Source organism: Sinocyclocheilus rhinocerous, unplaced genomic scaffold (assembly GCF_001515625.1).
Source record: "Sinocyclocheilus rhinocerous isolate Xijiao unplaced genomic scaffold, SAMN03320098_v1.1 scaffold906, whole genome shotgun sequence".
NCBI classification, from domain to species: Eukaryota; Metazoa; Chordata; class Actinopteri; order Cypriniformes; family Cyprinidae; genus Sinocyclocheilus; species Sinocyclocheilus rhinocerous.
In genome coordinates this window covers 28,941-43,615 of record NW_015661857.1, presented here as the reverse complement: position 1 = coordinate 43,615, position 14,675 = coordinate 28,941, and the positions used below count along the sequence as shown (strand labels likewise).

Here is a 14,675-nt window from a genome sequence, read left to right as displayed (position 1 = left end):
GAGTTCGCTCCAGTGCCAGCTCCTCGAAAGCGCCTTGCTATGCCTACTCCTCCAGAGCACCCTCCAGTGCCAGCTACTCGTAAGCACTTCCCAGTTCCTGAATCCACCCGGCCGCTCCGAAGTCAAGCCCGCCGGCCGCGGCTCTCTCCAGCCCGCCGGCAGCTCCGAAGTCAAGCTCGCCGACCATGCTTTTCACCCCGAATCTAAAGGGGTATCTAAGGAGGAGAAGGTGGTCGGCTCCAGCCCCATGACGAGGCCAAGGCCACGGAGGCCGTCCAGCCATGGCCTTCTGAGTTCCCTGCTCCGCCGTGGCCTCCTGAACTGTCTGCTCTGCCATGGCGCCGTGAACTGCCTGCTTCGCCATGGCTCCCCGAGCTCCCTGTGCCGCCATAACACCCTGGAGTGCCTGATCCGCCCTGGAGGTGGAGGCGCTAACCCCCCAATTGTTATGGCGCGGGACGCACCTTCCGGGAGGGGGGAGTAATGTCAGACTCTGTTCCGTGTTTCGTGTGTTTTGCTCCCCCACGTGCTCCAGGTTATGTCCATGCCCATATTTGGACCTTCCTGTTTCCTGTTCCTATTATGTTTATTGATCCCAGGTGTTTCTCGTCTTCCCCTCGTCATGTCTTGTGTATTTAAGGTGTTTCCTGTTTTGAGTTCTCTGTCCGGTTTTGAATGTTGATCCCTGTGTCCTACGTGTGATTACTGTGATGTCAATAAAGACTGTTAATCCTGATTCTCCTGCGTTCTCCTCGTTCCTCGCTCCTTGTTCCTTGTTCCTCGCTCCTCAACGTAGGCACACCGTGACAATATAATTTATTTTATAATTTATTATTATTTTATAAAAACATCGGTAGATCATAAGTTTAATTTTCATTCATAGACTTTTTACCCCAGGTTGTTTCATTTGGTCATTGTCTGTCTTTAAACATTGTCTTTATTGACTTGTCTTTAAGTCACTTTGGTTAAAAACATCTGCAAATGACATTAGTAATATTCTAACAATTCAACATGTGTCCTATATGCTTACAGTGGTTACATTTGTGTTTGTGTTTATGTTTTTTTTTTACATGAGATCTGAATTTGGAGCTGAGAGTCTAATTATTCCTTTTGTAAGTAATGACCAGGAAGAGTTTAGTGATTCGTAGCATTATTATGACATGATCATTAGAAGCTGTAAATAAGTGCTAGAGTGACCATGATCTCATATGATTTTGACACCTTTCAGACGTAGAATTCTTGGCACAAGTCATCAAACTCAAGAACTGCCTACTGGGGTCACCAGTGTCAGGAATGAATGCCATGTGATGATGCTTTTCTCACTTTGCTCGGGTCTCTTGCATCTGTGGGCCGCTCTCCACTGACATCCTATCTGACCCCCACCGGCCTGCTGTCATGTGGCTCACATTCCTGTCCAGCTCCCACACATTAACCAGACACCACCTCCAACACACACACACACACACGCTTTCTCCAGATCAGGACTGCATATGAAGTCTAAGACCAAACCCAAGTCTCATGACTGTAGAAGCTGCTTCATGGATTTCCATGTGATTTTATCGATCCCTTTGGGGTTTGTAGATTAAATTAGGACGGCAAGCTACCAATAAAACCATCTTCAGTGCATTACGGTGTTGTTAGTGCAAAAACCTGAAGATGGAATTTGTTTCCTAAGCTAAACTATCTGATAAAGACATTTGAGTCCCAGAAGCTGTGTGTCAGCCAGCCAGTAAGATTGGACCTGGTCATTTGAGTCAGTTCATGTCATTTATGTGCAATACACATCAGACATTCAGTGGACAGTCAACAAGGGTGTTGTATGTCTGAGACTAGGAGTTAATGAACTGATAACATTAACTACAAGTTGAAAAAGCCTCCAGACTCTGATGATGCCAGTGGATATTACGGTTCACATGCTATGAATCATCTTTGCACTAACTGTTTTGTTCTCCTCTTTCTTTACAGGAAGAACCTTTCCGAAGAAAGGACAGACATGCATCGTGCATTACATAGGTAAACAATTTGCTCTTAACTGTTCTCATATGTTGTCTATGTCTATGTTGGGACTATTAAACGGAGGTCCTTTCAGCAAGTAGCGCTCCAATATGTTTTCTTTGAGTTCTCATATGTTGTTTGTTGGACGCTTCGCTCAGGCGACTGGTGCACCCTGCAGACTACCAGCTCAGACAGACAGGAAACAGGATGTCGATAACAACATTCTGTCTCCCCTTGTTTAATGTTTTCTTTCCTTTCAATATCCCAGTGCTTCTCTTTGAAAACGCAGGTAGAACTTGATAAATGTTTATGTTCTTTCTCTGTATTGAATTGCTTGGTCCTCAACTACATAATAAGCCCTTATAATTATTAGTGTTTGAACTTTGGACCTTTATATTGTGCTTGACATACAGGATGTTGCAACCTGGACCAGAAAATTAATGTCTTTTCCACTCATTATTTTCATAGAGTTACAGTACCAATAAAATATGGCGGAGTCCAAAAGTCTGAGAGCACTAGAGCAATTGCTTGTATTCTTTTATCATTTACTAAAAAAATTTTAATTACTAATTATATTATCAGCATAAAAAATAGATCCAATTTGATAAATTGACATGAAATTCATAAAGTCTTTCAAGCCTGGTGATGATGTTCTCCAGCATGCTGTGAGATGCTCTAAAGAGCTCCAGTGCTTCAATGGAAGCAAGATCATCTGATTGTCTTTAGGAGTCACATGATCAATGTCACCAAGATTAGTCACCTAGAAACTGTGCAGAATGTGAAATAATTCCTTTAATTCATACACTACTGTTGAAACATTTGGGGTTGGCATTTAAAAAAAATATTTTTTGAAAACAAGTCTCTTATACTCACCAAGACTGCATTTATTTGATCATAAATACAGTAAAAACAGTAATATTATGAAACATTTTTGCAATTTAAAATGACTGTTTTCTGTTACAATGTAATTTATTCCTGTGATGCAAAGGTGAATTTTCAGCATCATTACTCCAGTCTTCAGTGTCACATGATCCTTCAGAAATCATTCTAATATGCTGATTTGCTGCTCAACAAACATTTTTTTTTAATTATTATCAATGTTGAAATCAATTGTGCTGCTTAATTTTTTTGTGAAAAATCAGGATTCTTTGATCAATAAGAAGTTCAAAAGCACAGCATTTATTTGAAATTGAAATTTTTTGTAACATTACATGCTTTACTGTCACTTCTGATCAATTTAATGTGTCATTGCTGAATAAAAAAAGAAAATAAATTAAATTAAATTTAAAAAATTTAAATCTTTTCAGTTATATAATAGTGTATTATATTTTTATAAAGGACAAAATTGTTATTTATTACTGAATATTCTGATTAAATTATTTTTATAGTGTTTTTTTTAGCATTATATTCAGTTTTGTGTTGTCTTTAAACAAGAATATTTTAATACTTACAAAAAAGCTAAAAACATAATAAATGTAAAGTAAAAGTTTTTTTTTTCCTGTCTTGTCAGAATTATCAGAGTTATCTTGTATCTGTATCAGGAGAAAGGAAAACAGCTTGAGGAAGAACTATGCTAGAGTCCGGCAGCACTGACTATGAGATGAGCTTCTGGCAGTCATTAGCACACAGAGCAGGTAACAGAGTCAGACTCACTGCAGATGTCAACACAGCCCTTCTGCAGTACTTAATATAGCACTGCAGGGCCTTCGCTGAGAGCCCTCGCGCCCTCGAGCCCTCGAGCCCTGGAGTGAACCAGATACAGCACTACCACCAGAGACAGTCAAGTCATCATTATTCGGTGACACACTTTTTGGCTGAAAAAGACAAAAATCAGTAGAGCAAATGTTTGGATTGTGGAACAGGAAGGACATTTGTGCACATACTAGGTCATTTAGCTATGATCACAGTCGGAAGATTCTGAATGTAAAATCTGTCTGCAGTGTCCAGATTTAAAATGAGCAAAAAATGGGAAATTGGGGTGAGAATATACATGCTTTGTTGGGGTTAGATGCCATAAGCAACAGAAAGAGTTTTGTAGGCCATATTTTTGTTTAGCTCATATCAGAGAATTAATCAAAGAAATGCAAATTATCAACTAAAAGAAAAGCTCCAAGACTGTCACATGTATCCTAATGCGACACAATAAAGTGACAGACCATAAATGCTTCTTTTCGTGAAAATCAGAATAAATGCATTTTCTACCTCTGTAGTATAATTTTTTATGATTAGTGGTATTACACATTTCATTTATGCTATGTTTTTAAAAAAAAAGTCTCTTACTGTACACTCACTGAGACTGCATTTATTTGATCAAAAAATACAGTAAAAACAGTAATGTGAAATATATTTACTTTTCTATTTGAATATATTTGAATATCTAATTTATTCATGTGACGAAAAGCTGAATTTTCAGCATCATTACTCCAGTCTTCAGAGTCACGTGATCATTCTTATATGCTGATTTGCTGCAAGAAACATTTCCAATTATTACAGTTGAAACCAGTTGTGCTGCTTAATATTTTTTGTGGAAACAGTGATATATTTTCCAGGATTCTTTGATGAATATTCAAAGGAACAGCGTTTATTTGTAATTGAACTTTTTTCATATTTACTGTCACTTTTGATCTATTTAATGCATCCTTGAAAAAAAAAATTTCATTTTTTTAATAATCTCAAACGTTTGAACAGTAGTTTAAGTAATTGTGTAATTCGGGTTTGCTTACTTTCCAAACCCTGTTTTTACCCACATTGGCACTGGGCGACTGTTGATTTTAGAACCTGGTTGCATCTATTTTATTATTTTTTGATGGAAAATTGATCTTTCACTTGACTGAATTATGAATGGAAAGGCTGTAAATGATAGATGCTGCTTTGAAAGTAGTGGAACCTGTCATTCCTCTTTGTAACGTAATAATGTAACATAATGTTCAGGTTGTATATTATCAGCAGTCATGGTTGCATGCCAAGCGAAACAGGATGGATTTTATCACAGGCTCATGCCTGAATTAGCAGAGAGACCCCCACCCCGTCGCACACCTACCTTTCTCTGACACAGCCGGGCAGAACAAATCAATTAGCCCAGTCCCGTTGAATCCCCTGGGGTTTATCATTAGAGCACAGGAAGCCATCAGACCTCCTGTGAGTGGCGGCTCTATTAATAACAATGGCAACACTATGTATAAATATGCTCTGAAGAGACACCCATGTGATTGGTGGTGGCTCCAGGATTAGGCCACTGTAATGGCAATGAAGAGAAACCCACTATAGGTGTCCAGTTTCCTGAACCCTGACCAGGCATTCAGAGGCATTTAAAGTAGTGACATCATGTGCAGTTATGGGTACGTTTCCTTCTCTTGATTCTAGAAACCCTATGTGACAGCCATAGTTCATTGCTCAATGTTTTATTTTTAACCTTTTTTCTAATGGAATAATTGACCCAAAATTGTCTCTCATTTATTCTTACCAAACCTGTATAAAAAAGGAGATGTTTTGCAGATATTTTGTTGTCCAAGCTGCTCAAGTCTGCAGCTGGCCTCAACCGGACTGAATTGATTCTCACCCATATATATTTGAATATATTTTAAAATGTAATTTGTTCCTATGACACAAAGCTGAATTTTCAGCATCATTACTCCAGTCTTCATTGTCACATGATGCTTCAGAAATCATTCTAATATGCTGATTTGCTGCTCAAGAAACATTTCTTATTATTATCCATGTTGAGATGTTTTGGAGATGTTTTGTTGTCCAAGCTTCTCATGTTTTTACAATACAAATTAAATTTTTTGGTCTCAATCGCAGTAAATCGCTTCTCATTCATAGTGCAGGGGCTTGTAGGTAATAATATTAGTTGAAAAACAGCATTGAAACCCCTCAAAAATAGTATACTGTACCATCTGGGCACATTTGGCATTCTCTTTTCAACTTAACTATGATTCATGATGCTCTAATCATATTCTGGCATACTATATAGTATGGATAGTCTGAAAGTTGGGATGCAGCCAGGGTTTCAGGTCCTGGGAATGAGTTGTGCAGGTCACCACACAGCAGGCTGTAATATGAGATTAAGTTTAGCATGGAAATTATTGAACAGACGTACATACCTTTCAAATGTTAGGGGTTAGTAAGACTTGTTGATTTATTCAGTAAATATGCATTAAATTGATCAGAAGTGACAGTAAAGATTTTACATTGTTGCAAAAAAAAATCTATTTCAAATACATGCTTTTCTTTGGAACTTCCCTTTCATCAAAGAATCCTGAAAAAAAGTTACAGTTTCCACAAAAATAATAATAATAATAATAATAATAAGAAGAAATGCTTCTTGAGCAGCAAATCAGCATATTAGTAAAACTTCTGAAGGGTCATGTGACACTGAAGACTGGAGTAATGATGCTGAAAATTCAGCTTTGCATCACAGGAATAAATTATATAATATATATATTGTATTTTTAATGACAACATATAAGGATAAAAAAGGAGAATTAATATTAATTACCACCAAGATTGTATTGGAGTGCAAAGTAGTTTGTCTTAACCAAATGACAGCACTGTTTTTAGCTTTCTCTCTTTGCACTTGACATTTCTGCCAGAATACTCTTGTTTGATGATACATGAACCATGCGTGTGCCATGCCACGCGGTTTTCTGCTGACATGTTTTCGAGTTGAAATGTGCCAACAAATCTATAAGAGGCAGTTGCATTCAGGTAGTGTGTGCATCTGATTACATTTGACGCTGACTGAGAGAAACCGGCTGCCGGCTCTTGTAGACGGATACTGTAAGCCGTGATAAAAATAGCTGCCTGCCGTACTGGTTCACACTCTTTTCCACCGACCTCTCACGCACAGCCTCAGGAACCGAGAACGACTTCATGTTTTTTCCAGTGAAGCCGGTCAGTAGATCAGGCTTGCGCCCACTACATCCATCAGCCCAAGAAAAGCTCCCACCCAACATGACTACTGATTATAATCATGATCGCAGGGGAGCTGATAGTAGAAGCTGCAAGATATTCTGTGACTTGTACTGAGCCTGGTTTTGGCTCACTGCAGGCTTATTGACCCTCATGGAGCAGCCTAAAAACATAAGAACACCCTAAAACAACAACAACAACATCCAGAACACCCTAACAACCACAGGCAACACCCTAAAAACATCCAGAAAACCCTAGCAGCACCATAACATATTACGAACATCTAGAACAACCACAGAGAACCCCCTAGCAACACCATAAAACATCCAGAACACTCTAGCAACATCCTAACAACTACCCAGAACAATCTAGCAGTTAACTAATGTAATGTGGTGTTTTGGGTTGTGTTTCTTGTTCATGTTTTCATGTCTTTTATTTTGGAGTTTAATCATGGTCCCTGTTTGTGCCATGCTTCCCTTGCCCTTATGTATTCATGCCATTGGTTCTCTTGTTCATTGTGTCATGTTCTGATTGGTTGTCTAGGTCATGTGTCTTGTTTCCCATTTGTTTGTTCATGTCATGTGACCCTCTTTGTTTGATACAAATAGCCCTCATGTTCCTATTGTGCCTCTTCGTGTATTGAAGTTGTAACCCGCTGTTGGTGAGTCTAGTCTGTTTGTGCCTCGTCAAGCCTGTTCAAGTCAAGTCTGTTCATGTCAAGTCTCGGATTATTGTTTGGATCACCTGTAAATAAACTGCACTTGGGTTCTTCACTACGCTCGCCTTCAGTGGACTGAATCGTTACACCTAACAACCACCCAGAAGACACTAGCAGCACCCTAAAATGTCCAGAGTACCCTAACAACCATCCAGAAGACCCTAGCACCATCTTAAAAACAGGGAGCAGGTAGTACAAGCTGCAAGATATTCTGTGACTTATAATGAACCTGGGCTTACATCTTCTTTCAGATATTTTAAGTATATTTTTGTCTTTCTCGCTGGAGGTGCAACAACATATTTTCTTTAAAGCTATTGACCTTAGCAACTTCATAGCAACCTGTAAAGTTTTGCATTTGCAAGCACTATTCACGTTAAGAAAATGTAAAAATCTAGTTTATAAATTGTCATTATATAAACTGATAAAAGTTCCAAAGGCTTATAGCATCACTGGATATATTTAGTCAGTTTAGTTCATTCATAAATAAGCTTTAGTTCGCCCTTGTAGTAGAACAAGCTGCTATTATAATATACTGTCTGGTTTTGGAACGAAGCCCACTCTGCAGATATCTTGGCGCAGGGTCCTTCCTGGAAGTCTCAGCTCCGTTTAAGTCCAGGGGGGAGTGGAAGTTAATACTGTAATGTACAAGAACCATCTCTCAGCGTGAGGGATCTTTCATATCTCCCTCGGCATGGATGAAACCGTAAGGAATAAATGCTTCTAATGGTGTGTCAGACTCCGATTTAAACAAAGCACAGACACCGTTGTCCTCACTACAGCACAGGTGGAAAAGGGAAAAATAATTTTGATTTAGATTTATGTTTAAGTGACGTGACATGTGGCATGTGGCCAAGTATGGTGACCCATACTTGGAATTAGTGCTCTGCATTTAACCCATCCAAAGTGCACACACACAGCCGTGAACACACACCCGGAGCAGTGACATGTGACATGTGGCCAAGTATGGTGACCCAATTATTGTTATATTGTTGTTCAAATTAATCAAGTCAATTTAAAATGGTAGTTTGATGTGATTCATTAAATATAAAAAAGTGGTTACAAATAAAACACAGTAAAAGATAAAATATTACTAATTGTGCGGATTAATTTTAACCGTCATATATAATTTATCCTATTCATATTTTAGTTGAGAGTTAAATTTTACATTTTGATTAACAGCCCTATTTGAAAAATAAATATATAAATATGAGACATTTAAAAGCATTCATTGTTTTTATTTATTTATTTATTTTTACATTTGTATTTAAGTACATCTGACAAAACTGAACAGCTTTTGTTGCTAAATCTTACAAACGTTTAACATGCTTTATTTTACATTTGGCCCCTTTTTGATTCAAGATGTATTCTTATATATAAATACGTGTACTGTAATCATGGAAGACCAGAGTGTTATTGGTTATATCTTTCTCTCTCTTTCTCTTTTCCTTCCTGTGATAAAGATGGAGGCAAAAGGTGACCTACTTAAACTGGCTGAATTAGGCCAATGCTTCATATTTCATTCTTTTTGTTCATTTGGATCACAAGAGCTCAGATTCCACAGGAGATTTAGATAAGCACAGAAGCGCTCCCTCCGGTGGGTCAGCTGTGTGTTACTGGACCACGCCTGTCTGATTGTAGGCACCCCGCAGACTCCCTGAAGGAGTTAAACAAATAATCTTCTAGTGCTGTCTGCTGTTTTAGTCAGGAAATCCAGTAGACTTTATTTAATTTAATAAATTAATTTAGCTTTGATCTTTATATTATTACCTATGTCACAAATATATTACATATGTTATGTGGCACAAAATAAAAAATTCTAACGACTTAAAAAAAAAACATATCTGGAGACCATAGTTTCATAGATTTGGGGGCCACCCAGAGCACCCTAGCAACACTCTAAAACATCTGAAACGCCATGCTTAACACCCTAACAACCACCTAGCACCTAGCAGCACCCTCAAAACATCCAGAATACCCTAAAATCCAGAAGACCCAACTGAGAACACCTTAGCAACATCTTAAAAAACACTCTAGCAACCACATAGTAACACCCTAACAACCACCTAGAACAAGTAGCAACCACCTAGAAACGCTGTAAATACCACCTAGAACACGCTGCACCACCTAAAACCACTCAGAAGCAACACACCAAAACATACAGAAGACACTAACAACCACCCAGAACACCTTAAAACCTATCTAGAACACTTTAGCAATACCCTAACAACCACCAGAATACTTTAGCAACCACCTAGCAACAGCCTAGAAACCACCCAGAAGACCTTAGCAGCACCTTATGAACATCCAGGACACCTTACCAACACCCTAACAATCACACAGAAGACCCTAAAAACTATCCAGAACATCCAAACAACCACCTAGAACACCCTAGCCTCACGGCCTGTGCAAAAGCTGCTTGAGAAAGTGTAAAAATCTAGTTGTATTTCATATTTTACTCACAATGTGACATATGTAATAATGAAGTGGATCATCTGTGTGTCTTTCTCATGACTGTGTGTCAGTAGCTGGGATCATTGGGTCTGTTTGTATGATGGTGATATTGTGGAAGGTTGATGTGGACTGTCTGTTTGATCAGCTGCTGTTTTAGGGCACTGTTGTGTTGTTCACTATGTTGCAGTGTGAATCTGCTGTTAAATGAATGCTTAAGGATGTTGTGCTGCTGATGGTATCTGTTCAATTCTTGGTCCAGGGCCGCAATTACTGTCCTGTAAGCCTGGGAACCGCAATTGTGCAGTTTCTTCATCCGCTGCTTGTCTGTTTAGATGTGTGTAGATGTGTTAGCAGCTTGTGCGTGTGCAGTTCCATTTTCTCCTTAATTTTAGGGTTAGATGTTTGCACTATGAACAGTAAACTTTTTAGGGAACCTCATAGAATACCCTAGCAACTGGGTGGCTCCCTGTTTTCTTCATAAAGGAAAATGTAAGAGGAAAAAAAGGAGAAATAGTGAGAATCAATCAATTATGAATAATTTATTGCTATTGTGTGAATAATATGCAATCAGTAATCACTTAATAAAAATGTAACTGTAGTCTGATTACTAGTATTTGAAAATGTAATATAATTTAACTACAAGTACTTCATGTTTGGAATCTGATTACGTAATCCAGATTACATGTAATCAGTTACAACCCAGCACTGTTTGTTGTAATGATGATGATAATTGTGTATTTAACTTTTTTTATTATTATTATTTAATTGCAGGGATGCTGCAGAATGGAAAGAAGTTTGACTCGTCACGCGACAGAAACAAGCCCTTCAAATTCAAGATCGGCCGACAGGAAGTCATCAAAGGCTGGGAGGAAGGAGTTGCACAGGTAATTGAGTCTGATGCTGTGCTGCATGTATTCTTGAATATTTCTGTCAGATTCCACTCGCTTTATAGTGTTTGCATCTAATTTCAGATGAGTTTGGGTCAGAGGGCGAAGATCACCTGCACCCCAGATATGGCTTATGGGGCCACGGGACACCCTGGTGTCATTCCTCCCAACGCCACTCTTATATTTGACGTGGAACTGCTGAAACTGGAGTGAACCACTAGCTTTTGCAGGGCTGAAGTTCTCAAATGGAAAAGGAGAAACATGAGTCCCCACCAATAAAACCTTTGTCATCTAGACACTCAACTTTTGTGTTTTTTGCCAAAAAATGCAAGGTATATCTTTCTACACATGACCGTAATGCAATTTTAGCATCTCAGTTTCATTTTTGGTACATGCAAAGTGTTTTTTTCTTTCATACTACACTTTCCTGAAACTATGTGAATACAATTCTTAAATCAGTATTTTAATTTGTACCAGACTGAATCCACTGCCTTGCTGAATTTGGTAGGGTTAGTATTTTACAGGAGGGTGTAATGGGTTATAATTCTGTATTCTGAGGGGCATTAACAACCACTGTCTGCATTGCCACTTTTGATAAAAGCATATCCTGCTGAATGCATATGATAAAATGATAATGTTACTGTATTTACTATATATTTTATATATAAATCTATCCCTTAAACATTTGTTATAAGTCTCATTCAAATCTATAAAAATGAGATGTGGAACAAACTGAATATGTACCGTGGAGTGCTTTGGCTTCAATTAACATTTTATCAACTTGCTCTTAATAAAGATATTTGAACTCTTTGAAATCTTTGTGGTGTTGGAACTGGAACTGATACATTTCTTTTTACTGATTATTATCTTTTCTCCTGTTTCTGTGCATAAGAGAGAGCAGGCAGTAAGAATATTAAGTGTTTCATAACTCGGAGGCAAGACATTATATTTTCCATTAACCAAAATTAATATGCATTTGTATAAAACATTATTTAAGCTGAGACACTGCAGGTTTTAAACATTATTTATAAACATAGATAGATAGATAGATAGATGAAGCGTTACCTCACAAACAAAAACAGTGGGATATGTCGCCACCTTCTGCAATTAATGTGACATGGCGATTTTGAGACCCTCAAAATAATAATCGGTATCGTATCTCACTCTAACTATACTATATCATACTAACTATACTATATTACATGACTATAACTGTCATTTAATGGCGGCTCTTAGCCACAAATAACATCCGAATATTAAAAAAAAAAAACATTAAACGGAACCTTTGTTTCAAAGCATCTACACCCTAAAAGTAAAGTGCTGATATGCACTGCACATCCGGGTCAGAGCTGCAGGTCGCTTGAAGCTGATTGGCTGTTTGTGGTTTGTTGTTAACTGTGATTGGCTGGAGCGCAACACGCCTGTGAGCGGCGTGCGGCGTCTGTGTCTGGTAAATAGAAAGAACGCAAGGTCAGAAAACTGATATTGTTTTGTTTTTAAACATTTTGTTTTAAAACATTATGATGTCGCCGCTTTTATGTAAGTGACGTACATTAGATGATCAATTATTGTTAGTTTTCAAAGGCTCTAAACTGTATAATCTAAATAGGCCTGTAAGTTTGCAAACTTTAATGGATAAAAAGTGAAAGCGGTTCATCATCAGAGATGGATACGGTTTTAAATGGGACATTTAGTAACATGCTTTGATTAATGGTAATATAAATGTAATATAATAATGATGACATGTTTGCGATCTTATCAAGTCACGTCTGGAGTCTTTATGTGTTTAGTCATATCTAGTCATAACAAACATTGTGTGACTTTAAGTATTCAAGATCATATATATATATATATACTGTATATATCTATCTTGAATACTGAAACTTAGCATATTTTTATTATCTGTTTTGTCTTGTCAGCGTCATTCTGTTTGTGCTGTGGAAGCTGATTCTGATATATATGATTCTGATCTGTGTGCGTGTACACAGTATATGCATACATACAAACATATAGATATACTCCAGTCTTCAGTGTTACATGATCCTTCAGAAATCATTTTAATATGCTGATTTGCTGCTCAAGAAACATTTTTTATTTAATTTCTCATTTCTTCTTATTTATCAATTTGGAAACATTTTACTTAGTAAAAACCTGTTTCTTTTTATTTCTTTTTTATTAGATATCCATGAGTAACTAAACCCGCACTCCTTTACCCAATGCATACAACATGTTGACTGCACGGAAAGCATGTGTGTCTCTGACAGCCAGACGACTCCTGGGGGCATCTGTATCCTCGACCCTTGACCCCCAGCGTCATCCCAGACCGTTCCATACTGCCACCCCACACAAAGATGAAGTGAAGATCCACAAGGGCTGGGCCGCCCTGGCCAAGAAGCAGCTGAAAGGGAAAAACCCAGAGGATCTGATCTGGAAGACTCCGGAGGGCATCTCTATTAAACCTGTGTACACTCAGAAGGACACCGCCATGGTCCAAGATGAGCTGCCGGGAGTCTTCCCATTCACCCGAGGGCCGTACCCCACCATGTACACCTACAGACCCTGGACCATCAGGCAGTATGCTGGATTCAGCACTGTAGAAGAAAGCAACAAGTTTTACAGGGATAATATTAAAGGTATGACGTCACAGCATTAAAACTACATCAGTTCATTCATGTGAAAATCAAGTTAAATTATATATTGAATTATACAGTAATACAATCATAAAAAATGTAGAATAAAATAATAATTTTAAAATAAACAGTCAAAAAAATAATAGTTAAAAAAAAATATATATGTATGCATATGTACAGTGTTTGCCATACATTGATTTATTCATTGATACATTGACCGCCACGAATAGATTTTTTTTTGCAGTATCTATACACCGATACAATGCAGCTGCGTTTTCTTTCTCTTCTCTCTGACAGCGAGTTCACGCGCACAGCATAATGAGAACATTTATAAACACGTTGTCCAACAAAATACACATTTAATAAAATATTTTTACTTCAAACTTTCCTCATTAGTCGAGTGTTTGAAATGACATCCTCTTGTGATCTGATGTGGCTTCTTATCATTAGAATCATTATTTTATAGTAGTCTATACTGTAATAAAGGCAATGTCAATTACCATTATATTATAAATAGACTTTATTCTTATATTTCCGCGGTCGTGTGTGCATGTTCGGTCAGGTACAGCGTTTCCATCTTCTTTTTATTGAGCTACTGCAATAGCTGGATGCCTTTGTCCATAATAGGGATTTCCTGGAAGGTTCTATTACATCTGTGAGGCATATTTGAAGTTTCCGCAGAAGGGCGCCCTCCGACTTTTGAGTATGAACGAAACATACATTACATGTGTACTCTCTAATGCTCAGACCACCCTATTTTGGGTAAAAATAGCAAAAATGAAAAATAAAAATAATACTCTCTAAAGAAGTAAATATATGCAAATCCGTAAGTTTTTCTCCAGTGTTTTACCACCTCAAGTTGTTTTCATTAATGTAAAACTATACCTCATTGTCATGTTCTAGCCTTGTTTTATCTTTCAATAAAAATCTAAAATTTTAAAGTTGTCGCAGCTTTTCCCTGTGGTATCAAAAATGGTATCGAATATCAATATTTTTATTGTATCGAAGTTATAAATTCCAGTAAGTGTAAGTCAACTGTGCAAGTGAACGTCTGTGGGAAACACACACACACACACACACACA

The 14,675-nt window shown here is 37.8% G+C and overlaps 2 protein-coding genes across 3 annotated transcripts in view; both read left to right on the top strand.

The window, feature by feature from the left end:
* Positions 1-2,272: 2,272 nt before the first annotated feature.
* On the top strand, positions 2,273-11,761 carry fkbp1b (FKBP prolyl isomerase 1B). Its single transcript, XM_016536152.1, has 3 exons — positions 2,273-2,284; positions 10,847-10,959; positions 11,047-11,761. The coding sequence occupies exons 2-3, from the start codon at positions 10,849-10,851 to the stop codon at positions 11,173-11,175; spliced, it is 240 nt and encodes a 79-aa protein (XP_016391638.1). The 5' UTR covers positions 2,273-2,284; positions 10,847-10,848; the 3' UTR covers positions 11,176-11,761.
* Positions 11,762-12,357: 596 nt separating this feature from the next.
* Positions 12,358-14,675, top strand: part of LOC107726528 (methylmalonyl-CoA mutase, mitochondrial-like) — a 31,252-nt gene continuing 28,934 nt past the window's right edge. Inside the window, exons 1-2 of one of the 2 annotated variants that reach the window (XM_016536150.1) lie at positions 12,358-12,432; positions 13,142-13,595. In XM_016536150.1, the coding sequence (XP_016391636.1) occupies positions 13,190-13,595 (406 nt within the window). In that variant the 5' untranslated portion in view covers positions 12,358-12,432; positions 13,142-13,189. Of the gene's footprint in view, positions 12,502-13,141; positions 13,596-14,675 lie in introns of both variants that reach the window. The other variant, XM_016536151.1, reaches the window with a different exon arrangement.

Excerpts from the sequence above, each read along its gene's own strand:
- fkbp1b (XM_016536152.1), top strand. The coding sequence starts at position 10,849 with ATGCTGCAGAATGGAAAGAAGTTTGACTCGTCACGCGACAGAAACAAG. Across the intron at positions 10,960-11,046 it reads GGGAGGAAGGAGTTGCACAG|ATGAGTTTGGGTCAGAGGGC; the intron begins GTAATTGAGTCT and ends ATCTAATTTCAG.